Source organism: Asterias amurensis, chromosome 6, assembly GCF_032118995.1.
Source record: "Asterias amurensis chromosome 6, ASM3211899v1".
Taxonomy (NCBI): Eukaryota; Metazoa; Echinodermata; class Asteroidea; order Forcipulatida; family Asteriidae; genus Asterias; species Asterias amurensis.
Window position 1 is genome coordinate 19,233,768 of NC_092653.1, and position 27,546 is coordinate 19,261,313.

Below are 27,546 nucleotides of genomic sequence, written 5' to 3' on the forward strand. Positions count from 1 at the left end.
CAGGGTTTTTACATTACCAAAACCCCCCCAAACCAGCAAAAAAAGGGCCACTGGCAGAAAAAAACAAAAACAAGGTTGGACAAAAAACCCTCCCCCCAAACCACTAACCCAAACCCAACCCCACCCCCCATGGACCAAAAAGGACCCGTGACGTAACTGATGAAACCGTCCAAAAACCAAAGCTAGATGGAATTTAGCCATAGAAAAGACCCCTGGGAACTCCGCAAATAAAAAAAATAAGAACAAAGGGTAGCAATACGGACTGAAACCCACGTTTAACGCAAACCAGGCAGATAGGTAGAAAAACGAGGGAAAACTACCCTAACCAGATTATAAGAAAAACCAAAGCAAAAAGAGATTATATTATAAACCAAACGTGAACAGCAAATGAATATATAACTTATAACTTATTTAAGGACCATACACCTCTGAAAAAGTTCAACACATCAAGATACCTTATTACTGGAAATGTAGGTCTGGATATGGCTCCACAATTAAATTATTGTTCGTGAAAAAAACGATGTTTTTTTTTTTTTTAGTCAAACTTGTGTTGAGCTCCCGTAGAGTTACGCCAAAAACCCGCAAAGAAACGCAACTTTGTTCCGCGGTCGTACAGTTTCTTCACCTCCGTTTTCCATTTGTATCTCTCTGCTCTATCCTTCGCCGTGAGGTCGTCAACTACGAACAGGGGTAGGCCCTCCAATGCAGAGCGATGGGATTTTAGTACTGTAATTTTGTCCCTGTATGACAGCATTTTAACCAGAATATGGGCTGGCTTACCGGTTCTGTCTTGACCGTCCCGATGAGCTCGCTCTATTCTTGGTGCGTCGACCCAGTGGAACTTGTCGATTAGCAGGTCTTCAATTCTTTCGAGACAGTTTTCCCCTTCGACTATCTCCATTCCGACAACACGAAAGTTATTGCGTCTCGAAAAACGTTCTTGTTTATTAATTTCGGACTGTTGGCGGTCTAGTTGGTCTCTTAAGGTGCCGACTTCTTGTTTCAAACCGCTGATGTATCCCTCCAATTCCGTTTTGTTTTTTTCGAGTGTGGTAATCCTCTCGCTGTTGAACTCGATGGAGGCCCCAAGTTGAGCCTCTAAAAGGCGTTGCCCCTCCACCAGTTTGTTAAGTGTAGCCCGGACGAAAATTTTGAAGTCCGATGAATCCGCTCCAGATTGTTTTCTGCTGTCGTCGATGTCCGGACTGTCCTCACCCGATGTAGCTGGGTTTGGCTCCACGTTGGCCGGGGCCCTCGGCCCTTTCCTCTTCGGTCCCATGGTCAAGCTGTAGTATGGATGTGTGTAAACGCGTGTAAAAGCGGAGCTCCGTTGGTGCACGTCTTATCTGAACGGTGCCATCAGTGCAAGTCAATCGCAAATATTTTACGTAAACATTGAATATTAAAATTTGTAATAATAATAATACAGACTTTTCTAAGGCGCACATATTTTTTATCTTCCCCGATGTATGTTCATTAAGACGCAGTCAAGCAAAACAAAACAACAACGAATGTAAAACAGACACAACAACATTAATCATAGAAAACCTGATGTGACATAAGATAAGTTTTGAGAAGAGACTTGAATTGTGAGGTACAAAGACAATATAGGATTAAGCGCTTACATAGTTCCAGGTGAGTTGCACAGCTGAAGACAAAACACCTGTCCTGTCAACACATAAGTCTTTTAATATCACAGAGATGACAAATCACACTTTATGAGAAGATACAACATTGTTTCTTACCCGTCAGACATTAGTAGTAATAATAATAATAATAATAAAACGGACATTTATATTGCGCAGTTACCTATATAAATATACCCAACTGCGCATTACTAGGTACACACAAAATGCAGAGAAGAAATGAAGAAAAAAATACACAAACCGAGCAAGAAATGGGTGAAGTATAAACAAATGTGTTTTTAACTTAGATTTAAATAAATTAAGTGAAGAAGACTGTCTAATGCAAGGTGGGAGATTGTTCCACAGATTTGGAGCGGCGTATATATATGCCCGATCACCTAATGTAGCCCTATATTTCCTAGATGGGTGAGATAACAATGTGGGATCTTGAGAACTCCTGAGACGGTAGGTTGACTGACACTGGGAGAGGGATTTTATGGTTATGAGTTATTGAATGTATGTTGGTGCAAAACCATGAATGGCTTTAAAAGTTAATAAAAGAACTTTAAATGCTATTCTTTGTCGAACCGGTAACCAGTGTAACTCATTTAACAATGGTCTACAACGAGAATATCTAGAGGAATTACAAATCAGTCTAGCACAAGCATTCTGAACCCTTTGCAGTTTGTTAATTTGTGTGTCAGGCAAACCCAAAAATAAGCTGTTACAATAATCTAACCTGCTTGTTACAAAAGCATGGATAATTTTTAATATAGAAAACTTCATGAAAGACTTATGCTGTCCCTCACCACATATTTCCATAACACTCCCACATAAAGTGATCTCCATTCTTCCATGTGATGGCACCTAAACCAATAGGCTAGGTATTTCAAACTTTGTGAGTGTGTCCGGTTTTTCTGTTTCTGTTTCTCTCAAGGCCCTTAAAAATGTTTGATACACACGCACTCTGGTAAAAAAACAAATGTCTTCGTGGATACAATGTCTTCCCTTTTAACAATTTCTCTAGAAGCTACTAGTATGATTTTGCTCTTCCTTTCCACACAAGTATTTTTGAGGCCTCTGAAGGCACACACATTTCTGCAGCAAGGGTGTTTTTCTTTAATTATTCTCATGCAACTTCGCTTTGACTGGTTTGTTATGCGTGTTGGGTAATACCAAGAGATAATACTGGTATTTTGACAATGACTAAACATATCCAGGGGTGGATTTTACAAAGGTAGTCCTAACTTAGGACTAGTCCTAGGCAATGCTAAGAGATAGGACCATTCCTAAGTTAGGATGAGTTACTGGTCCTAACTTATGACCAGTCCTATCTCTTAGCATTGCTTAGGACGAGTCCTAAGTTAGGACTACCTTTGTGAAATCCACCCCGGCCTGTGATGTGTCGGAGGGAGTTTCCCAAGTGTTCATTTGATATGTACACACCTTTTTATTACTCATACCCTGAAAATCTTCTCAAGATTTCCCGAGATGCTCGGGACACAATGGAGACACAGTTGGAGAGCGGGAGGTACACTATGCTACAACTAGCTCTGTGGTCTCCTCCCACGGTATTTGTGTTGGTTTCCTTTGCGCAACACTCAATTAAAAAAATGTATATACATATGTATTAATACTTCACATCGTTGTGACAACAACTTTGATTTGATTTTCAACCATGTATTCAGAATTCGACTTCCCATTGTTTGACACTTCACTTAAAATCTAATTTAGAAATAATCGAAAAAATAATTGTTTGTTCCATGCTCGTGTAATCATGGCCGGTGGGAGGTTAATGTGGACAAACTAATCAATCATCTGTTACATGTTCTTGTAATGATTTCCAAATCAAGGTTGCACTCAAATTAGTCAATTGTTGATACAAATCAAGGTTACCGTCAAATTATCGTGTACTCATGGCCAGTAAAGGGCACATTCCGATAGTGTTCGATTTATACAAAATAATAATAGCAATACAACAAAATCAATTTTTGTTTTACTCCACAGATGTTTGTGTGTGTAAGTAAAGTACACACTTTCAAACCGGAGACCATGCTAAAAGATGACAATAATTCATAGGGTCCACGGTTCGGGAAAGGTCCACAGTTGGGAGTTGGGAAACGTGTACAACACCAATGAGGTAGCTTACAGTATAAACATGCGAACGTCTCAACACAGTGGACGCAAAAGTGTGGGTAAGTTAAACCCGCCTTTGTTTCCCACATAGCTGCTAAGGTTTTCCCGGGGAAAAGCGTTTAACCCCGGGGAAACTCCCTTCAACCTACCCCAAGCCTGAGCAGGGCTAATTATTTCCTGGGAATAAGTTATTTCCCGGCAAGTTAGTATTTTTTTAGTGGAAAAGATCGACACAAATTTCTCGCGAATTTCCCGGGAAATATAGTGTGAAAAGGGCTTTTGTGGATTGAAGGGCATGCATTGGGTTGCAAAAAAAATGCCTTTTCATTTTCAATTCAATAGCCCGTTGCCACAGCTCATATTAGTCTCTCTTTTTTTCTTGTTTCTTTTTTTTCTTTTCTTTTTTTCTCTTTTTTTTTTGGGGGGGGGGGCATTTTTAGGCCGATTTGGGGTCTGAACAAACTGGTTGTCAGCTCATAATTTGTTATTCCACCTCACCAAAATGCATAATAATTTCATTTAAAGACCCTTGGCACTATTGGTAATTGTCAAAGACCAGTCTTCTCACTTGGTGTATCTCAACATAGACTATGTATAAAATAACAAACCTGAGAAAATTTGATCTCAATTGGTCGTCGAAGTTGCGAGATATTATGAAAGAAAAAACACCATTGTCACACGAAGTTGTGTGCTTTGAGATGATTTCGAGACCTCAAATTCTAAATCTGAGGTCTCGAAGTCAAATTCGTAGAAAATTACTTCTTTCTCGAAAACTACGTTACTTCAGAGGGAGCTGTTTCTCGCAGTGTTTTATCCACCAACAGCTCACCATTACTCGTTACCAAGAAAGGGTTTATGCTAATAATTATTTTGAGTAATTACCAAAAGTGTCCACTGCCTTTAAATGCTTTATATCACTACAAAGTATCATCATTGGCCTTACTTGGAATTTGTTTTAATTTTACCTTTGTTCTATTTTTTTTTTCACATCATGCATTAGAATATGTTTTTAGAACTTGCGAAATCGACATTTTTACCCCGACTCATAATCGCCTATAGGCCTAAAGGTTAGACTCTCAATTGTTTACCTTACCGAACTTGACTCTGGAGGCGGACATTCTTGTAAAAAATGCTATAAAAATAGCAAATCAAATTGTGCCGAGAGACTGAATGTTAAACTGTGTTCGTATTCAATGCATTGCCTCCAGCAACAACAAAATTAGTATTGGTTTAAACATTTATGCATTGCCGGAATCGAGGTCGATTGTAGTGGTATTCAATTTAAAGTATTAAAACTGCAGTTAGGTGAAAATAAATAAAAACGAAAATCAAGGTCAGGCTTTCCAAAGACGTCAGCAGTCTGGCTCAGAATGTTCATTATATTATTATGCTATACATGTACATACATGTACACCGGGCATGCGTATCATTGCGAAGACATATTTTTGTGACACAAACATAATAACCGCTGCTTAAATGCAATGGACACTATTGGTAATTACTCAAAATAATTATTAGCATAAAACCTTTCTTGGTAACAAGTAATGGGGGAGAAGTTGAGAGTATAAAACATTCGGAGAAACGGCTCCCTCTGAAGTAATATAGTTTTCGAGAAAGAAGTAATTTTCCACGAATTTGATTTCGAGACCTCAGATTTAGGATTTGAGGTCTCAAAATCAAGCATCTGGAAGCACACAACTTCGTGTGACAAGGGTGTTTTTTTTTTCATTATTATCTCGCAACTTCGACGACGGATTGAGCTCAAATTTTCCGGCTTTGTTATTTTATGCATAGGCTATGTTGAGATACACCAACTGTGTGAAGACTAGTCTTTGACAATAATTACCAATTAATAGTATACAGTTTCTTTTAATATAGGATTCACACTGCCTCTAGCTACCGGGCAATCTCTATTGAGACACTGCTCTAGAATTGCAAAGGTGGTGAGTTCGAATCCCACCCGATTAGTAGACTGTGATTTCGTTCACACAGCTCGGGAAAGTACTATACAGTGCTTACATACATCTGTGTACGTTAAACCAATATTCATTAATACCTCAGACAGTTGATCGCTATTCCTATTGGTGGAGAGCGTGTCACGTGAAACCTGTGTTTATGACCAGTAAAAAGTGTTTAACATAGGCGTGGCGCGAGCTTGCACTTGTGCTTATAAGACAGTTTCTTCATTCCTGTTGGTCGCCGAGAGCAACGGCCGGGACAGTTCATAGATATAGAATAGAATAACTAGATCGGCCGCGCGTGTACATACGCGGGTTCTGGCATGGGGGCCACCATGGCCTATCTCCCGTGTACATTTTCTGTGTGCGTTGCCGTCAGCACGTGACTTTTTGCCGTCAGCACGTGACATTTAGCGCGTCAAAGGCCTATCTCCCGTGTGCATTTTCCGCGCGTCGCCTTTCGAACGTGAATTTTTTACCGCGTCCATGGCGAACAAAAACTTTTTCTACACAGGCAATGGCGCGTATGTACGCGCGGCCGATCTAGTTATTTTAATTCTATATCTATGGGACAGTTGTGCCACATAACGCGATACGCGCGACGCGCACAGCATTCCCTTATAAGGAGTTGTTTACCCGAGGGCCTTGACTGGGCCTTACCATTCCATAGCTAGAGGGGTGTTGTGCTGAAAGAAATCATTGAAAAATTATTATTTTTGCTTTTATTTTACTTTTTGACCATAAGTGTTGATGTTTTTTGACCGAAGAATGGGAATCAAAGTGTGTTGAATCGGTTTTCAACTGGTGGTTTAAACCCGCCGAGGCCTGGTTCTTGATAATTTACCTTGACGTCGTCTCAGTAAATTATCAAGAACCAGGCCTCGTTTGGGGTTATAAGCCACTAGTTGAAAAACTCTTCACCACACATTGATTCCCCGATGCAAACTTCCATTTTATGAAACATAACCGTTTTGAAAATTTGCTGAATCTTTTCATCCGTCTAACACCCTCAGTGCATCTGTAATGATTTTTGCTTGGGGTTTGTGTGAATTTTGCACGCATCTTGTAGAATAACATGTTGGTATTTCCTACCGGTCAATGTTTGTTTGTTTTAGTCATCCCCGTTTTTGTTGTAATTGTTGTTCTGCCTGTCGTGGTTGTTGACATCTTTAGTCAAAGTTGTCTTTCCCGTCTTTGTTGCTGCTATCGACTCCCGTAAGACACTGCTCTAGATTTGAAGGTTTACGTGGATGGATAACGGGTTGCTGTAATCCGCCTGTCGTTGTTGGCTGTAAACGTTGACTACATTAGGTATACCGGCACTCTTAAATTCGTCATTTTTTATTTGTAAACAAAATTAAAAAATGGGGTGTGGCAAGAGATTCTGTCACCTAAAGATTCTGCCCAACAAACTTCTTATGTGAGCGCCCTCTTTGAATCAACCTCCTTCAGCATTAGGAAGAAACTATAAAAAAAAAGTAACATTGCGGGTCAACCATGTGCAAAGTTAAAAACACATAAATTTGTTTTAGCTTTCAGTACTTCTTTCTGTATCAACTAAATTTTAACTTTGTCGTTACTTCACATCTCTATTAACTTTTACTTCTCTTTTGTTTTCATCTCAAAGCGTACTGAGACTTCTCTGTGATGGTTATATGCACTATAGACGATGTGACCTATGTTTACATACCGCCAACAAACTGTTGACAAAACACTGTATACGTTCTGTTTCGGCGGGCAAAAAGACGCGTAGTCATGGTAACATTGCATACACTTTCTAGCTGGCTGCCAAAACACAAAGGTTTTGCCCGGCGGTATGCGCGCGAATCATGTTATGGTTTTCGAATGACGTCAGAGGTCACATCGTCTACTACAAAAATGGTTCATTATTATTATGATTATTATCTTTATCGGAGTGTTGGCTCTGAAAAAGGGCCGGTGTTGTCTCGACGTTTCGAACAGTATTATACTCTGCTCGTCTTTGAAAGGCAGTGGACACTATTGGTAATTGTCAAAGACAAGCCTTCACAGTTGGTGTATCTCATCAACTATACATAAAATAACAAACCGGTGAAAATTTGAGCTCAATCGGTCATCGAACTTGCGAGATATGAATGAAAGAAAAAACACCCTTGTCACACGAAGGTGTGTGCGTTTAGATGGTTGATTTCGAGACCTCAAGTTCTAAATCTGAGGTCTCGAAATCAAATTCGTGGAAAATTACTTCTTTCTCGGAAACTATGGCACTTCAGAGGGAGCCGTTTCTCACAATGCTTTATACCATCAACCTCTCCCCATTACTCGTCACCAAGAAAGGTTTTATGCTAATAATTATTTTGAGTAATTACCAATAGTGTCCACTGCCTTTAAAGAGGCAGTCATCCTCCCTTATTTTTGATGACAAAACGAATGTGGCCAATTAATTATTTAATGCATTGTTTGCTTCAATCTGTTCAGGTCTTCCGCCGTTGCGTGTAGAGACATTATCATCATACTAATAAATTTGCTCAAACTAAACATGAAGGTACAATACCTTGGCAAGGGCGCCCTCCGTTGTTGCGCTTAAAAACAAAACTGTTTAACGAACCATTCCAAAAATGTAGCGCACGGATGTACAAATAATGTGTTAATTTGTATTAATAAATACCTTGGACGGTTTCAAGTCTCTGATTGGTCAAAACCCGGTCACGTGTGGGATACGCCTCTCTTAATATTTATGCATGAGGTACGTCACATTGCTAACTCAAAACGAGGCGATGGGCGCAGCCGCTGCAAATGATGGGAAACGGGCGCCCACAGCCTCATTTTGGTTTGGAATTATGACGTCATGCATAAGGCCTAAAAGAAATATGTTGGATTGCCCTACCCCGACCGACCGTAAAAGTAGCAAAATCTCGGTCGCGGTTTTTTTTTTTTTTTATTTCGTTCCCCCCCCCCTTTTTTTACTTCCGAATTTTGATTTCATGAATATTTTATGCTTTCAAAATGGTGGATTTGACACAAATATTAGTTTTGGGCCGACTACTTACGGTCGACAATAGTAATTATCCAGTGCAACAGTCGTGGTTTCAACGTTCACAAAAACGCAACGTACAAAATGTAGATCGATTTCCCTCACACACACACGGATAGGGTAAGCCTGTGTCACATATCACACCACACGCCTGTTTATCCGACGTCATGCTTTCACAAGGAACCAGTCGAACACTCCATTGAACAACAGAGGGCGCTGTTGCCAGTATTGCCCATATATGGTATCGCTCGTTTATTGAACGGACGACAAACACGGTGAATGAAATAAAGACACAAAAAGAGCGATTGAAGCGAGATGTATGTTTATGCAGTTTTGGGCGTTCTTTGACATAAAAAAAAAACTAGACCTGATTGCATTTGTGCACAAATGCAGAGCTGTTTCGTTAATAACATTTTCAAATTTCTCATCTGAAATTGACATTTTAATAAACAAAGCAGTTATGACCAATCCTGGCTACTTAAAAAAATAATTTAGATTATACCATGTACAGTTAGCAATTAATGAGTTAAAGGTGCAACAACAAAAAAATCATAAGAAATCATGTGATGACGTCATTACAACGTCATCACATAATTCACAAGAACTTGCCAATGTCTAACAACCTACCAAGTTTCAACAAAGTCGCATTACTACTTCGGGAGTTATACGACTTCAAAAAGTGCACCTTTAAGGCCACGTCACGTGACCCCCGATAACGTCATTGATCTGAAACTTCACACAAATGATGCCTGCATGACAGTAAACGTGTGTGTAAAATTTGAAGTGATTACACTAAACTTCACCACACGCAGTCCGTTTTAAGGAGTTTTCAACCTGCCGCTAGTGGGCGCTGTTGCGTTTAGTTATGTTATCGATATTTGTTTTGAACTGCCCACCCTTGCCTGACATTATCATCGTTAAACCAACTTCATAACTTTTGCACATTTGAATTAGAGGGCACTTCCGGTTTCGACTGGAAGTAGAGGTCATGTGACGTCACGCACACAAAATAAAATGAAGACCTAATTTATCCCTACCCAATCCCGCAAACAAAAACCTGCGGTCTCTTGTGGCTGATTTGATATAGATTTTCAAACAGTTAACATAACACACCTTTAAGATGATGTCACGTGACTGGTGATGACGTCATCATGAAATCCTTGCTTTAGGATCATCATCATAGGACCAATTATGGAGGACGAAAAGTGGCCATCTGCTTTTCTGACCAGAAAAGCAGAAAAGCAGATTTTATGGTTGATTTACATGAGTTTTTCTACTTTTCTACTTTTCTGCTACCATGCAGAAAATCAGATTGAACGTCTTGTGAAAATGCATGTTCTACGTTTCTACTTTTCTGTTACCAGAAAAGCAGGTTTTACTCTGTCTCCTAATGCTGGCAGCCGAAAAGTGGCTATTTGCATGTCTGCTACCAGAATAGTAGAAAAGCAGATTTAACGTCATGTGAAAATGCAATTTTCTATTTCTTTGCTTTTCTTTGCTTTACAGTGATGCTTTCAAAGGTGTTCCTGTAGTAGAATAATTGTGTACTACTGTAGTATATATGATATCAAAGGATCCCATGAAGTCAAAAATTTAACTATCACTAACATTGGAGTATTTTATCATAAAAGAAGTGAATTGCAGTTCATGTTAAAACCACTCTCGAATAACAATTGCAATCCAGTGAAAGACATCATAAATGCCGCCAGGAGAGGGCGCTACACGATCCTGAACAATGAAGCTGATCAGATGTGGTTTTTACAGTGAAACTTTGTAGGAAGGAACTAAAAAACAACTTTCACGCAGGGTCGATGCCTTTCGGAAGCAATGACTTCCGCACGCACACGTAGATGACTTAAAGACACTGGATATTGGTAATTGTCAAAGACCAGTCTTCTCACTTGGTGTATCTCAACATATGCATAAAATAACAAACTTGTGAAAATATTAGAAAAACGACAGAAAAACACCCTTGTCATACGAAGTTGGGGCTTTCAGATGCTTGATTTCGAGACCTCAAAATATAATTCTGAGGTCTCAAAATCAAAGTCGTGGAAAATTGCTTCTTTCTCGAAAACTACCAGTGGGAGCCATTTCTCACATTGTTTTATACTATCAACCTCTCCCCATTACTCGATACCAAGTTAGATTTCATGATTATTTTGAATTGTCCAATAGTATCCAGTCCTTTAAGCATATGGATGGAGCATGCATAATTCACAGACCATGTGTTAGCGTGTGCAGTGCGGGGCAGGCAGACTGAAAGTGAATTACCAGGTCTCGCAGGTTATAAGTTCACTTGATGTGCTTAGGCCTACAGCGTTTGAGATCTCCCCCGTCGATAGAAATTAGAAAACGGCACTTGTATTTTGTTCTTGGGATTGTTTTATATTACCAGGTCTCCTAGGTTACTACACTTTTTAAGTACCAATCTCTGAGTACTGGTCTTTATAATTGGAATGGATTATTTACCAGTGTTTGCGATAATGCGATGTCCATTCATCATCAGGGCCCCATGAAACTATGTTTTCAAAGGGAATCCAAAAACAAACCCGGCGAAAAGCCATACATCGTGTAACGGGTCGGGAGGTCGTGTGGTTCATGCTGCTGTCGTAGGTTGTAACATTTATTTTAGTCTTCAAGAAAAAGACCCGACTGCTATTTTGGTCGACACGTGGACAGTACTCACAAAAAACGTGCAACTAATCTCTACAACAAGTTGTACAACCACGAATGCCGAACAATTAAACGACACACTAATTATGACAGGATTAAGCTATCGCTAACGAGAAGTCTTTTGACGTACAGTGTTTTAGGCAGGCATAACGAGTACCACGTGACAAAATGACGGTTTGTATGCATTGCCAATAAGATGCAGTGGTGGTCCATGATTTGTAGCAGCTCCATGTAGTTGCGCGGTTGACTGCTACGTGTTCATAAGAAAGGATGCATTGATCCGAGGAACTCGTGTTGCAACAGGAGAACACTCAAGTAGTAAGTACATCCATGGTACGCCAAAGCTGTATTTAGTACATTTTAGTCCATAGTATTGCTAGTCATTGTTTACCAAGCCCGTGCCAATATTGTATAATTCAGTTGAGATTGTGTGTAGTGATTGCATAACGGAGTTCGCCAACATCACAATGTGACTGAACATTGGTGATCAATACGTGGCCAATATAGTAGGTGCTGGACACATGGTGCTATGGGACAGTATTTATAGCACTGTTTAGGTTTCGGTATAACCCAAACATAACATTGGTCTCATCATGGAGGAAGAAATTCCATGGTCTCATCAACCATAGGTCGGCATATCGCAGTTACCTTTTTTAAGGGATACGATACTTCTGTTGCTCGACAGTGGCATGAGGCATACCCCCTCCTTCTGTGTCCATAGAGTTCTACGGGAGACTCAGGAATTCTTAAAGAATATTTTTTTGGGGAGGGATATTAAGTTTGTTTAAGCATGGGAACATAATTATAGGGTATAGAGCAAGCTTGCTCCTCCGCCTTCATTGTACATCAAGCGACACCGATGGTATGTATTAGTTTAAGAATTACAGATAAGAGCGATGCTAGACTGCCTATTATCTGTTGATCGTTTGGAAATACTAACCACACAAACCAATAGTTATCACAAAATGAGATAATACAGGGAACAGGGATGGCCATGCGGTCCAATGTCCAACGCTTGCATCGAAGCTCGGTGTTTCCCCTATAGCCCAGGTGGGAAGACTCCTCCGTTGCATGCAACGCGACGGAGTCCTTGGTATTCAGGACCAGGCACTAGACTGACGTCCGACCAGTAGGATAGGTGTTCCCCAAACAAACAAAATGCTTTAATCAACTGATAGAACTACTGCGATTAAAATAAGTTATAATGGAAGCCTTATAGTAAGAAAACTCTTTACATAAAACTGCATGGGCTTTCGGAGCAACGACCACTTCATGAGTTTCAACGAAGGGAACAAGCTATGTTTACATTATACATGTACAAGAAAGTCATGTTTTAAAGGCACTGGACAGTATTGCGAATTACTCAAAATAATTATATCACAACTTAATTGATAACGAGCAATGGAGAGCTGTTGATATAGTATAACATTGTGAGAAGCGGCCCCTCTTAGTTTTTGAGAAAGAAGTAATTTCTCACTAAAATATTTTAATTGAATCGAGACCTCAGCTGAGGTCTCGAATTTGAGCATCTGAAAGCACACAATTTGTGCTACAAGGGTGTTTTTTCTTCCATTTTTCTCTTGCAACTTTGATGACCAATTGAGTCAAAAACTTGCACAGTTTTGGTATGTATAATGTTGAAATAATATTTACAGTGAAAATACTGGTTTTGACAAAATCACACAAACTGGGATAGATGTTTGAGGTTGCCTCAATATTCAAACAACCATAAATCTATGCATGGAAATTAACACGCAACCATTGGAACCGAGGTTACTAGACAAAACAAAAACGTGCAACCATCAGCCCTTGAAGTCAATATACTTTTTCCGTGCGCTGATTCTGATCAAAAGGATATTGTTGTCGCCACAACCACCCACTTATAATCAACGAACCACATGAATCTTTGCACAACTTAAATATGTTCAAAAGAATATCCGAACATGTTTTTTTTTTTTTTTTTCGATGCAAAAAATGATGTCCCAGCTCTGGGACTTTCGTATGTTTTTGCTAGTTTCCTCGCTCCCCAACCAAAAAGTGTCTACAAAACCTCTCCAATGGATAACAATGGTATACGACATGTTTTGTTTTTTTCTGTTCGCACCGCATAACGGGAAGTATGAACCGGGCTTCACAAGGATTTTCGTGGTTTATTGCACGCATGCATAGCATGTGCGTGATATGTTTATTACAAGTTTAAATTTATGCTCATTTTTATTACAATTTAATGTGTTTTATTTGTTCTGGGGGGGGGGGGGGCATCTATCCATCTGTCTAGACCGTTTTTGCATGTTTTGTGTTCCCGTAAACATAATGCACTTGAATCAAACGGACCTTGGAAATACGGGCTCACTAGGTAACACAAGGTAACAGTTCCTATACCGAGCCGGAGGTTTAATGATGGATTCTCCGCTGTTATATTACTTTTTATAAATTTATTTTTTATAAATTTAGTTAACTGAAACACCACTGCACAATCCAGCACTGACGGTTAAACACAGCTCTGTTCGCCATGACCAACTCATCTGATTTCCGAGAGTGGGGTAAAGAGATGGTAGACTACATTGCTGATTACATGGACGGTGTATCTGAGAGACCACCGTTATCTAAAGTAAAGCCTGGATACCTGAGGAGTTTGATTCCTGACGAGGCACCACAGTACCCGGATAAGTGGCAGGATGTTATGCAAGACATTGAGCGAGTCATCATGCCAGGGGTAAGCTAAACTTGGTTCCAAGTCTGTGATCGTAGTCTTTAGTCAGTCTTTTAGCGCCCTCTTGCAGATTTTCATTTATACTGTTGTGGGATGGCCTACTTTTGGTTTGTTTTGCCTAAAATGTCGGACGATACACAATGACATCAATATTGCGCGTTTCCAACATTGTACACAAAATATTGACAAAAGTGAACCAAAATTTCAACTTCCAGAAACATCATTTTTCGTTTTAGCTCAAATTACACGCGCTATATTGCAAACAACTTTTACAAGAATGTTTTATTGTCGGCCAAATTAAAAACATAGATACTTTATTCAAACAGTGTATGCCCTATATGTAAACAAATCCTGTATGGGTCACGATGATGGGTCTGGTGTAAAATTTTATTTGTATTATCGAAAATTGTAAAGATCTAAATTTGTTGACAGTGTCTTCCAACCAAGGCGAAGAAAGTAGCAATTTGGAAAAGAGAATTATTTGCAGAAAGAAATACAAGTAAAACATAATTAGAATGGGGTTTTCATGAGCCAACAAAATCTACGTTTAAGTCAAACAAAAAGCAGACCATCGTCAAGCTGACGTCAGATTGTCAACACCATAGCTCTTTTTTAATTTCCCGTCCGGAAACTGTTGATTCATTGTAAGCTATAAACGTATGTCATTATTTGTTCAGTAATAATAACCCTACTGCACCGTATGGAGGCAAATTAAGTCTTAAGTTGCCGTGGTTAATAATTGGATATGAAGGAAGCTGATGGAAACCCATCTAAAGAAACCAATGTAACAGTAATGAGCGTTACTAATTAACTCATGATTTCTGACAACAAAAGACTGACCGTCTTGTATTGCACGTAGAGCTGTTTGGTGACGTAGTCAAATTATCCCACAAGGGACAAAGGACACATAGAGCTGGAATATATGAGCTGGAATATTTAAGTGAGGTTTCTGCAAAACGGTGTGAGCCGGGGGTGCTGCAATCAAAACGTCCAAGAGCATATAGGTCAACACCTGGAAATAGCTCATAAAAAGCTGATTTTTCATAATAGGTCATGGAAAATGCCTTGAATAATATAGTAAGTCAACAAAAATCACCCCTTGCTGGAGCCCTTTTAAAAAAATGCAAGATGGCGTCCAAACTTAACGTCGATGATTTTCGACTCTAACTCTGCCGAATCAGCAGTTACAACTTGCTGATTCATTTAGAAATCTGCAGTCTCTTTGTACGAAACAGTTTTCAAATGCTTGGTATTATCTTTGTTAATTACTCCAAAAATGTATGATCATAACTATTTACCTGGTAATTACCTGGTAAGAAGCACTGCAGCTGTTCCTATATGACATTTTGGTTAACGATTACCTTATAAGAAGTATGATTTTAGAGAAAGAGGTTAACAAATATACCAATCGGAGAAACGTTTCTGAGATTGTGTGATCCAAGTCAGGATTATTCTTCATGAGTGGACATAACCGCTCCAGGTTTTCAGCGATATCCCCATTGAACGTAACGCCAACCATTCACATGTTAGTTGTTATGTACATATCTACATTTTTAAAGGATTAAATCAATCGAACGGTTTCAAAAACCAAAGGAATCCCAAAATTAACGTTCGTTTCCAAGCCTATGTGTGGTATCCCGTTTTACCACATTTAATTGGGCTTTGAAACCACAGCTCTTTAAATCTCAAAATCATCCCCTTCACTGTCCGATGTCTATGCTACTGCAATTTAAATAAATTGAGTCAAATCTAAAGCATGATTCATTCAACCACGCAGTTTAATTAGAAATGTACATCAGCAGCGGCGTATCATTTGAAACCATGATCAGCCACTGGCACAACAGGTGCCTGCTGCACGCGGTTTGTATCTTCCCTATGTTACTCTATATTCCGTACCGATTGAGCGGGCAGCTAAAAAGTGGATCATTCGCCGTAGTCTCGAAACTGCCGTAGGTCGTGTTCTCGTCTGCGAGGTTCTGTATCAACGCTTGTCATGTAATCGAACTGTCCGTTGGGCAGTCTCATTTTCAGTGGACAGTTACTGAGCTGGAAATAAAAGTATCGCTGCCCGGGTGGCTGGTTTTTCTTTAAATAAAATGAATGAAAGGTTGTCTCGTTTAAGCTTGGAATAAAATGAGAACTGTTTATTTATCAGGTTTGAAGTCCTTTCAGTTATCCCTGCACTTATGTCTGACACAAAATAAATAAAAATTTATAAATTTTGGCAACATTGTTTGAACTGCGATTGCGTTTTATAAGGGAAGGATATATACTCGCTTGGTTGTCACTTTTAAAGTTAGTAGCAACTGACTTACTTGGTCTAGAGTCAAGTAGATTTGGATAATATAATTCATTTTGAGAAACATAAATGTTTCTAGATCGTGTGTTCCAAATGCAGACTATTTTTCCGGCGTGGAAAAACCGCTCTGTTTCGGCGTTCTCCAAAATGCTACAACTTCTTGAAATGAATTTTGCAAAAGTGGAAAGGAAAAGAGGGGAGACACAAAGCATACATAAAAAGCGTAAAAAGCTAACATGTTTTTCTCACAAATAAATCTGAAACTGTATAAAACTCATATTTTCATTTCAGTTATATAGGCTTTGTTGCTAATTGATATGGCCTATATATAATGGGAACAAATCATGTGAACTGTCGATCATTAATTTGCCCCGGTGCACAGCCTTGGTCATCGCTACCGAGTCTTGTCAAACTTTTACCACGGACAGAATGATTGATCTGGCTTGCTAGCTTCAATGTTGTTATTGATTGGACATTATTAATGAAATCTTCCGAGGAATAACTATTCCACTCTATATCAATCTTATGTCTTCATTTATAATTTTATTTCTTTGTACGTTATAAGATAAAAACGGATTATCGGTTTACTGATCGGGTACTGGTATCTCATTTATAAATTACTGTTTCCCCGTTTTATTGTATTTTTATACTGTATGTATGCAATCATTACTAATAAAACAAAAGGATCAGTGTTTTGAAGACAAATTGTTTGGGAAAATTTTCTAAGACCAGCAACACGACTTGATGTATATGCATGAAATAACAAGCCTGTATAAATTTTTAGGCTGAATATCGTAATCGAAGTCCCAAGAAAATAATGAAAGAATAAACATTCCATGTTCCACAGACTTGTGTGCTTTTAGATTATCAGATTCAGTTCTTACTTGGTGACAAATTATCCCTTTTCTAAAACTGCATCACTCAAACAACTTTTCATCATGAACTCATTTCGCCAATGATTTTTTATACCAAGTTAGTTTTTATTTATTAAGTTTTAAATGATTCGGGTACTTTTTCAAAATGTCCACAGATTTACATTAAACTTACAGGGTTTGAAGATAATGATAGTGGAAAGCTTCCCTTCAAATACTACTATTTAAGGTTGTGTAGTTTTTGAGAATTGAGTAAAACAAGTCACAAAATAATTTTGGTCTCATGAGATTATTTTAGCATATAAAATCCCCTTAACCAGTTATGATATTATACTAAAACCATAGCATAACTGGTTAAAACGTTTTTACATGCTAAAACTGAGACGAAAATTATTACTTTTACTCATTTCTCAACAACTACAGCACCTCAGTAAGTAAAATTTCAAGGGGAAGTATCATAATCTTCAAACTGTGTAAGTTTAATGTAAATCTGTGGACATTGTGTTTTTTGATAGGAAAAAGTACATAGACCCTTAAGGCGCATGTAATTTCAAAGATTTGACCTCCATGACTGACAACTGATTAATATTGTCCAAATGATGATTTCCAAATGATAATTTCTCTTTGCCCAAACCCAGGTAACTCATTGGCATTCACCGCACTTCCATGCCTACTTTCCAACCGGTAATTCGTATGCTGCAATACTGGCTGATATGTTATCGGACGCCATTGGATGTATCGGATTCAGCTGGGTAGGTTTGCCGATTTAACGGCTACGTTCGAATTAGCGGCTTTAGCTACGGCTACAGTTACGGCTACGGCAAGGCTACCTCGTCATCATGCATTAAAGCAACACACTGTAGCAACAGTCGTAGCAGTAGATGTAGCCGCCACTTCGGATGCGGCCTAATAGTATACCTTATTGGCAATAATGATGTATAACAGTTTGTTTATACCGCTTTGAAGAATGGAACAAGGAAGACATTGGTAGCACTTAAACACTAACTAATTATACATAAAATATGCAAAAATAGTTTAATTGTCTGACGTTTGGACCCTAGCAGAGTCTTTCTCGAAGGCTCAATGACAACACAACAAACAAACAGTTAACTAACTGTACATAACAATAGATGTTAACTCTACATAAGCAGTGAAGTGGAAACACATGAATTGAGTGGGAAAGCATACATTTAACGGGTAAACGATGAATATGGATACGAAAGGTTGAGGGAAAATATCAAGGACTTGAAGAGGGGATCCTTTTGTTCGTCTATAGATCAGATCATCAGATCAGTACTCGTAAGAAAGTTATACAATAGTGCCTCCTAAATAAATAATGTAAATTAAGGTTGATCACGTTTTTACTCAGATTAGCAGTCCAGCTTGCACAGAACTGGAGATGGTAACACTAGACTGGCTAGGAAAAATGCTTCAACTCCCCGAATCATTCCTTACATGTACTGAAGGCAGCAAGGGTGGAGGAGTGATTCAGGTATAAAGCAAGTCTGGACTTGGTCAAGTTTATGATTGTGTGATTGAAACATTATCTTAGTGTATGTCCAAACCTTATTTCAAATGAAACTAGTTCAAGCACGTTCTGCCCAGAAAAACACACACATTTAATTTCATTTTTTCTGGTTGTAGAGCAATTCACTCTCAGAAAAGTGAACATAATTGTTTGTAATAGCCAATAACCCAATGGAGTGAAAGAAGGAAGTTTCAGTTTTAGATGTCGGAAGAAAAACCACGGAGAAATATTCCAGGGGAAACTCATGCAGCCAGGTAGGGCCTGAAAACCCATTACACAAAGTGCCCCATTCGAACCAACTACCGTTACATTGATGGAACATATACACTGTACACCACCGAGCTCGACCGGCAGCTAGAGGCAATTCGAATCTTGTTGGGTTTTTTTTTTTTCAGCGGGTACCGCAACGATTTCATTGATGTTAAATTTGCATCCAGGATAAAGCATACAATTTGTTTTTTCTTTACCATAATGGTTAGAGTTCCTAACGCACATCGATGTAAGGGTAACACACATAGTTTATTCCCGATGCAAAGTAAACATCTATTCAGATGTACTTTGTGATGACATTTAATTTTGTTTTGTTTCAGGGAACAGCGAGTGAGAGTACAGCTATGGCTTTACTTTCAGCTAAGATGAAGACAATAAATAAGCAGCATGAACTGGACCCAGACAAAGACCAATATGAAATCATGTCAAAGCTCGTCGCTTATACATCAGAATACGTAACTATTTTTAACTTAGTTATTATCAATATTAATTTTAAATTGATAATTGAAGAACAAATATGTTAGAGATATCCTGATGGGTGAACAGAGAAGCTTGACTAAAGAAGCGTGACTTATTCTGAGACTACAGAGTGTGGGTTTGAGTCACCACTTGTGTCCATGATCAAGATGCTTTATCGTATTACTTGATTCGCACTTCAGAAGGAAAACAAAGCCGTAGAAACAAACAACAACATCGGAACACCTACAGTATGTAGACAAGTAGGGGTTAAATCTCTGGTGTTTCTGGTTCACATAGCGATGCAAGCAGAAATGATTAAGTCCATTTAAGTTCACTTGGTAATAAGTTCATTACCAGAAATCAAGTATAATTTTATAATAACACCAAAAGTGTAAAAACCTAATTCTACTTATGCCCTGGTCTTTATTAGTGCATTTAACGTTAGTTATGTACATTGTTTAGGCCCATTCTTCAGTAGAGAGAGCGTCATTGATCAGCTCAGTCAGAATGCGAAAGCTTCCAACAGATGCTAAGTTTGCGCTACGAGGGGACACACTGGCACAGGCTATCAAAGAAGACAAGGCAAATGGACTCATTCCTGCATTCGTAAGTTTCATTCCTAATAAAATTGTCCCAGAAGCTGTTTACGCCCTTATCACCCCTTTATTCAGTCATGGCCGAGTGGTCTAGTACACGGGACCCAAACTATGGAGTTGTCAACAGCAGAGTGGGGGTTCGATTTCCGGTCACGAAACTGGTGCCATTGAGCAAAGCATAACATCCATAATTGCTTCGTGAAAAGTTGGGAAGGTGTTGCAGTCTGCTCTACCAGCCAGGCTCCTAGTGGATACCCATTACGACAGGCAAAATACCCAGGTCTTGTACAGCTTTTAATTGTAGTTTATTTTCCCCCGGTAGGTTTGTGTAAATCTTGGAACTACTACATCGTGTGCCTTCGACAATCTGACAGAAATTGGTGCAATATGTAAGCAATTGTAGTTTTGGTGGGTGTGTGTAAATAAGGGAATAAAAGGGTAGCGACGAGTTCCTAAATGGCCGTTTAAAACCGTCAGGGTCGTTGCCGTGTGATAAAGGCCCGAGCCGGAGACCGTAACGAGAACGTTGCGCATCAAGACCCAGAGTGTAGTTTCCGAAAACAACGGGTAATAAACATCTCCAGCTGGTTGTTATCAACCGTTTAAACACCCCACGTGACGCGCTCTCTACCAATAGGAATAGCGAATTTGTCTGAGGTATTTATGAATAAGAATTGAATAATGTGCCTTTAGCTGTACTGTCCAGACGACCCGTAACTGAGAGCGTCTCAGGTATACTCTAAATGAATCCAAAAGATTGCAATTGGAAACCAATCCAATTTTTAGATTTAAAAATAAATATTTTGGATTTATTTTTCAATCATAAAATTGATTGGTCCCTAAAAGGAGACTTGTTGGTGACACTAGGTGGCAGCAGACTTACCAGGTATCCACTGTTTTTACAGTTCTTAGAAATGTTAGCATGTTCAGACTGACCAAACGATTACAATTTACCTGTTTGCTGCCACCTAGCGTTTAAACGACTCTACAATTAATTCAATTCAATTCAATTCAATTCAATCATGCATCGCAGTTAAAAAACTGGAGTTGCATATAAATACATGCAATCGTCATCAAACATGAATTAATTTTAAATTTTTTCCATTTGGAGTGATAGGCCTTTTGCTTTAGACAGTGGGCTAACGTCACAAGTTTCACCTACCACATTGTCAAGCAGTCATCCAATTGACAACTATCACTCGTTTTGCTGTGTACAAAATATAGCTGTAGTTGGCGTTGGATGATAAGTAATATACTTATTTACACTTAGAGTATAAACAATGATGGCAACACAACCTACTTGAAGCCTGCAGCAGCTTTCGATTGTATACATCATTTTCGAGAAACATTTCACACTATAATGTTGATACGTAAACATATTATTAGCCTTGACGCCCCAAAATTTTAATCTGGTAAAAGCGTTAACGAAGATTTTCGGCGATATTTCAATTACTCGACCACCTTTTGAAATTAAAAATTCACATGTAAGTTTCATTGTACGCATCAACGATATCAAATTAAAACTTGGAACATTTCCAAAATTAAATGTATACTTTGCCTTTAATATTGAATGATAACTTTGTTTCAGGTGAACGTGAGAACATCTGGTTACATGTAGACGCTGCGTATGCTGGGACGTCGTTTATATGTCCAGAGTTCCGGCCATTGGCAGATGGACTGGAGGTTTGTAAAAAGCCAATTTCCTTCCTGAAATTTGTGCACTATGGTATTTCCAGTTTTCAAGGGATTAAGGGAAAGACACAACTTGTACGTTATGAAGTTCTTAAACAGGCTTTAAGAATTGCATGTCCATAGTATCCTTATGGTATACGAGCCGAAGGTTCCCATCAAATTTTAGTTCACGATCAGGGAAAATGTGAGACTTTGGAACGCTAGGTGGCAGCAGACCTCCCTGGTATTTTGTTGTTGTTAACATAGGCCAATTTCGACACTACGGCTTCGCTGAGCGTTGATTCGGCCCAGGCTTGCTTGTCCCCGCGGCTATTTTGACTAATTGCGTACGTGCTCAGGGCTTCAGACGAGAGGAGCCTGAAGCCGAATCTAAAGCCGAAGCCGTGGATTCGAAAAGGGCCTTAGTTCCGAGCACGTGCACTACTGGGACTGACGATGGATTTACCTCGTAAGTATGCCGACTCACTGATTACCATCCATGGCCGTTATTAGTGTGCTCTATGGGAGTTACAGCTTTACTAGCCTGACCATCTGACACATTTCGAAGCTCGTGGCCTGTAGCCTAGGTCAATCCCCGTCCATAATCACCTTTAACCTAGATTCATTACAGACGAGCGCAAGAACAGCTGCCACACATCACCTACAGACCAATCAAAACACAGATATAGAAAGCTTATACGTCACTGCTCGTGTATCCAACGAAATGATTGTATCCAATGAAATCACTGGTTCTGAATAGATAGATAGATAGATAGATTGATAGATATATACGTTTATTTAATGTTGCAAATAGTGTACAATACAGAGTAATCTGGTCAATTAATTGTTGTTAATATAAAAGAGACTAAAAGGTGTAACTTCAAACAAAATGCAGTACCTTGGTCCGTGGAGAAGCACAGCTTTTGTTCACCAGCCTATGATAAGGCAGGGGACCAGTCTACAGCTTCCCCAATCATCACGACCTTGGCTCACAAGGTGACCACACTGAGTTTCAAAACCTCGTTGTTCATTACTACTCGTAACTAGAAAACCATACATCAACCATTCGAAGGAAATCAAAAGGTCATAATGCGTATTGTTAAAAAAAAAAAAATAGGGCAACATCTCCCACATTGTTTTACTTATAAAATGAACGTCCTTGTTGTCAAATACTTTGAATACCTCCCTCGATCAATAAACGCATTTGCATAGGGGCTCAAAAATAGGCAAAAGCAAATATGAAACCCATACAAACTGCACTAATTACATTAAAGTCCTGAGCAGACGTTTTGTTGTTTGTGTTTGCCTCATGTTGATGAATTTGTTTACTATTTTACAGTTTGCTGATTCTTTCAACTTCAATCCACACAAGTGGATGTTAGTCAACTTCGACTGTTCAGCTATGTGGGTTCGCAATCAGATTGATTTAGTGAGTGCTTTTCATGTAGATGCAACGTACCTTAAGCATGAACATCAAGATGTAGTGGTAGATTACAGGGTAAGATAAGGCGGTCGAGTTGACCCATTGTTGATCTTTGTTCACCTTTCACGTTAACCCCCTAGAACCCAGATTCGAATCCCGTCAGGGCACTAAGTGAATTGGGTTTCCACAGTCCCTCTGGTTTCTTGGGGTTCCCTGGGCCTGAAATAATGTGTTGCATTCCTCCCGTGCCTGAAGCTAAAACTTCTGTCTTCTCTTCACGGGGATATGTCTTGCCTTGTAGAGTGATTAAGTTTTTTTCTGAGACTATTTGGCTTCATGACCAGAATTAATAACACATAAAATGCATGCCTTTAGTTTGTATTACCAACGGCAAATACTGTAAAATATAAGCAGATAATACCTCCTCGTTTTAGCTGAAATTTGAAAGAATCCCAGCTGGTGAGAACAACTGAGAAAGCTTTTCGATGATTTTATTCAATTTCCTTTTAGCATTGGCATATCCCTCTGGGAAGGAGGTTTCGGTCTCTAAAGTTGTGGTTTGTCCTACGGCTGTTTGGTGTGACTAAACTCCAGGAGCACGTAAGGAAGGTGAGATTTGTTCTGGTTTAAAATTGTACTGCTGTTTCTGTCCATGTTTATTGGTATATTGTGCAAAAATTCACCTGTTTTCCACTGTTTGTATGTGATACTAATAATAGTATTTCATATACTGCGCGTATCCGTCACTCAGTGACCCTCGAGGCGCTACAGCATTCGGCATTTTCCTGCAAGGTACATTTGAATTATGAGACCCAATCCTTTTACATACGTAATGTTTTTACAAGGTGCTTTGGCACAATATGCAGCCAATCAAACCAACACAGGGGCGAACTCGTGCACTGATTTATTTTACGTGCGTTACACAACACACGGGACCAACGGCTTTGCGTCCGATCCGGAAGAAGAAGTGTTGTGTTCTTGCTTATATCAATATTATTAGGGATACAGGTGTTATAACCAGAACTCGACCCACACTCTATTGAACACAAATACCAGAGTTTGATTTCGATGCTCTTAACCGCTGGGCCATGGCACGCACTTGGTTTAAGAGTTAAGACTCGGGTAATTTGTGCACACAGTATACAATGGAAATTGCTCACAGACAGGCATTTTTCATAGGGCTACAAACAAAATGTTTCGAAAACAGGAAATATAAAAACTTCCTGATGAATGGTAAATTCTTCAAATTGAATTAATTGTCTTGTTTGCCCAGCTCTTTTATGCCATGCTTTATAGTGTGTTTTAAGACTGCCATATCCTTTAACTTTGATATTACAGCAAGTGAGTTTGGCTCGTGAGTTTGAGTCTTTTGTCAGGCAAGATGACCGATTTGAAATCGTTGCAGACGTAGTGCTCGGGTTGGTGTGCTTCCGGCTTAAGGTCAGTGTAAATAACAGCAGTACTTGACAGCTGGGGGTGTCGAATATTTTTTATCTAGGTGTTTTGGGGGGGTCCCATTTTATCCCAGGGGGTTAATATACGCGATAAAACGGGACATTTTCTCATCAGGTTTTTATGAATTGAACGGTTGGGACATTCATTGAAAAAATACAATTGTATTGATGCTGCTATTTTAGAAATTCTAAAAAATGTTAACTTTATTGTAAATAATTATGACACTTTGTTTCAAACCAATTTTGACTCACTCAGCTCGTCACAATAAAGACTGATGGTTCTGGTAATGGTCATGCATTTTGTTGTCCCATTTAGCCCCGATTTGACCCTGTTTAACCCATGCAGAAATTTCATATGGCAACTTAATAATTAGCTGACCCGTTATGCATGCGTTCCATCTTGAGCCAAATGATGGGGGAAGTGGGACACTAAATTAATTTTTTAAGTTAGGTTTTAGTATCTGAAACTGTCTTAAAACCATTGAAATTTCATGAGAAGTTCAAAAAAATTAAAACAACCTTTAGTAAAATTGACCGTGTGTGGCAAATTATACAAAAAACTTTGTTTCTGACCCATCTTCCCCGAATGTACCACAGGGATCAGTGGTAAAAACTCAATATTGTTATGTCAAAGGTTATAGTTCAGAGAATAAAAGAACAAGCATCTTCCTGGATTCGCATTGCAACTTACATGTGACAACTGGTTTTAAAGGATTCGGATACTTTTTCAAAATGTCCACAGATTTACATTCAGGGTTTGAAGATAATGATAGTGGAAAGTGTCCCTTCAAATATTACAAGTTTTTGATAAATGAATAAAACAAGTCACAACATAATTTTGGTCTCATGAGATCAAAATTAGTTTAGCATGTAAAATCCCCTTAACAGTTATGATATTATACCAAAACCATAGCATAACTGGTTAATACGTTTTTACATGCTAAAATTACTTTTACTCATTTCTCAAAAACTACAGCACCTCAGTAAGTAAAGCTTCAAGGGAAGCTTTCTACTATCATAATCTTCAAACTGTGTAAGTTTAATGTAAATCTGTAGACATTTTTGTTTGTTAGGAAAAAGTACATAATTATACCCTTTAAAAGACTCGTCATCTTTCTTTGCGTTTGTTCCAAAATATAAAATTTACACTTTGTCCTTGGTTTCCTTGAAAAGGGGTCCGACACACTCAATGAAGAGCTACTTGACAGGGTCACGAAGACCGGAAAAATCTTCATGGTTGGAAGTCACCTCAATCAGCAATTCATCATTCGATTTGCTGTATGTGCGGCCCAAACTGAGTCAGAAGATATACTATATGCCTGGAATGCAATCAAGGAGGGGGTAGATGGGCTGCAAGTTAACGATAACAAATAAGGAACGAATGGGAATGTTCAACTATCAGCCCTCATATTCCCCCTAGGTCCCACACCCTCACTATCCCCCAAATGTAGTATTTTCCAAACAATTTAGAGGAACTGGACACTTTTGGTAGTTACTCTATTAAATAACTGTTAGCATAAAAATGTATTTGGTAACGAGTAATGGAGAGCTGTTAACAGTTTAAAACTTTGCGATAAAAGGCTCCCTCTGGAGTAACGAGTTTTTGAGAAAGAGGTAGTTTCTCATTCAAGTTATTGTTATGCATCTGAAAGCACACAAAGAATGCAACACTGGAGTTTTTCTTTCTTAATCTCTTGCAAGTTCGATGACCAATTGAGTACAAATGTTCACGTTGTTTTTATATTTTATACGCATTTTGGGATACACCAAGTAATTATACATTTACCAAACGTGTTCAGTACCTTCAATAGGCCTTAATTGGGAACTTTGAATTGTTGAGAAATTGTTGGTGGCGTACACAACACTGATAATTATGGGCCCAACTTCATAAACCAGTTCAGTAGACAATTGTGATTACCAAATCTTTCTGCTAGCAACAATTCACAGGGAACCAGTCACATACATAACAAGGTATGTTGGCTGGTAACTTGTTTCTGCTATAGCGTATTCTAGGTGCTAAGCATTTTCTGTGTATTTAATACTAATAGCTATATGAAAACAGGTCGATGGCATCATGAATTGTTAAAATGTTTTATTTTGCTGAAAACTTCTTTGGTCCCCTGTCTCTATCCTCCAGAATAAAAACGGTGATTTCATTGGATACCGTTTGATTAGCTTCCCTGGGTCGACCCGGTCTGCCCCGGTACGTTCGAATAGCTTTGACGGCATTCCAGGGGCTACCCGCGTCAGTCCCAAGTGCCCTGCTTGTGGAAAGGGTCACTTGGGACTGGCCCAATGTGCTTGATGTCACCACATGAGGGCGAGTGATCGTTTTAATGTTGTTGTCAGGGGCTCACCCGAGCGAGCATCGCGGGGTCGACACAGGGAAGCTAATAGAACGCACCCAATGGTTTCATTTGAAACTTGTTACGTGCAGTGACGTAAGCTTTCCCCCTGTGTTTGGTCAGAGGTGATGTGGTTGCAGCTGACGAACATCACCACAAACCAATCAAAACAAAGATATGGAAAGCCAACCTCGCTACCATGGGCAGCGTGCCGTATCACCCGCTAGCTCTGCGTACGTATGTAACCCCTGGTTATGATCGAGAAAGGCATGCTGGGAATAAATGGCGCGGCAAGATCCCCACCCCTGGCAATGAGGTTGATGAAAAGCTTACTATCAGCATGCAGATTGCACTGTGTATTATGTTCAGTACATGTACGTCGGAATTCACTCAATTTTTCATGTGAAATTAAAGGAACACGTTGCCTTGGATCGGACGATTTGGTCTTTTAAAAGCAGTTGAAACCGTTTGTTATGAAATACATATGGTTAGAAAGATATTTTAAAAG

The 27,546-nt window shown here is 39.1% G+C and overlaps 2 protein-coding genes across 4 annotated transcripts; one reads left to right on the top strand and one right to left on the bottom strand.

The window, feature by feature from the left end:
* Positions 1 to 535: 535 nt before the first annotated feature.
* Positions 536 to 2,474, bottom strand: LOC139938708 (uncharacterized). Its single transcript, XM_071934325.1, has 2 exons — positions 2,435 to 2,474; positions 536 to 1,341 (listed from the first exon to the last, which is right to left on the bottom strand). The coding sequence occupies exons 1-2, from the start codon at positions 2,472 to 2,474 to the stop codon at positions 536 to 538; spliced, it is 846 nt and encodes a 281-aa protein (XP_071790426.1).
* Positions 2,475 to 11,650: 9,176 nt separating this feature from the next.
* LOC139938366 (aromatic-L-amino-acid decarboxylase-like) lies at positions 11,651 to 27,522 on the top strand. Of its 3 annotated transcripts, none has more exons than XM_071933830.1 (12): positions 11,651 to 11,726; positions 13,863 to 14,124; positions 17,931 to 18,044; positions 18,662 to 18,784; positions 19,411 to 19,545; positions 20,012 to 20,155; positions 20,468 to 20,534; positions 21,734 to 21,828; positions 23,156 to 23,314; positions 23,750 to 23,848; positions 24,578 to 24,679; positions 25,867 to 27,522. In XM_071933830.1, exons 2-12 carry the CDS (start codon positions 13,921 to 13,923, stop codon positions 26,065 to 26,067), a joined length of 1,443 nt encoding a protein of 480 aa, XP_071789931.1. In that variant the 5' UTR covers positions 11,651 to 11,726; positions 13,863 to 13,920; the 3' UTR covers positions 26,068 to 27,522. The 3 variants fall into 3 exon arrangements, with proteins under 3 accessions (XP_071789931.1, XP_071789932.1, XP_071789933.1); XM_071933831.1 differs by lacking the exon at positions 11,651 to 11,726 and adding an exon at positions 12,454 to 12,546; XM_071933832.1 differs by lacking the exon at positions 11,651 to 11,726 and having other exon boundaries at positions 13,994 to 14,124; positions 18,667 to 18,784.
* The last annotated feature ends 24 nt before the right edge of the window (positions 27,523 to 27,546 follow it).

What these genes read in the sequence shown, in the direction of transcription:
- LOC139938708 (XM_071934325.1), bottom strand. Translation starts at nt 2,474, where the DNA reads ATGGAGATCACTTTATGTGGGAGTGTTATGGAAATATGTG. An exon ending in GAGTGTTATGGAAATATGTG is followed by an intron (nt 1,342 to 2,434) that starts GTGAGGGACAGC and finishes CGTTCAGATAAG; the next exon opens with ACGTGCACCAACGGAGCTCC.
- LOC139938366 (XM_071933830.1), top strand. Translation starts at nt 13,921, where the DNA reads ATGACCAACTCATCTGATTTCCGAGAGTGGGGTAAAGAGATGGTAGAC. An exon ending in ATGGACTCATTCCTGCATTC is followed by an intron (nt 20,156 to 20,467) that starts GTAAGTTTCATT and finishes TTCCCCCGGTAG; the next exon opens with GTTTGTGTAAATCTTGGAAC. An exon ending in TGGTGTGCTTCCGGCTTAAG is followed by an intron (nt 24,680 to 25,866) that starts GTCAGTGTAAAT and finishes TTCCTTGAAAAG; the next exon opens with GGGTCCGACACACTCAATGA.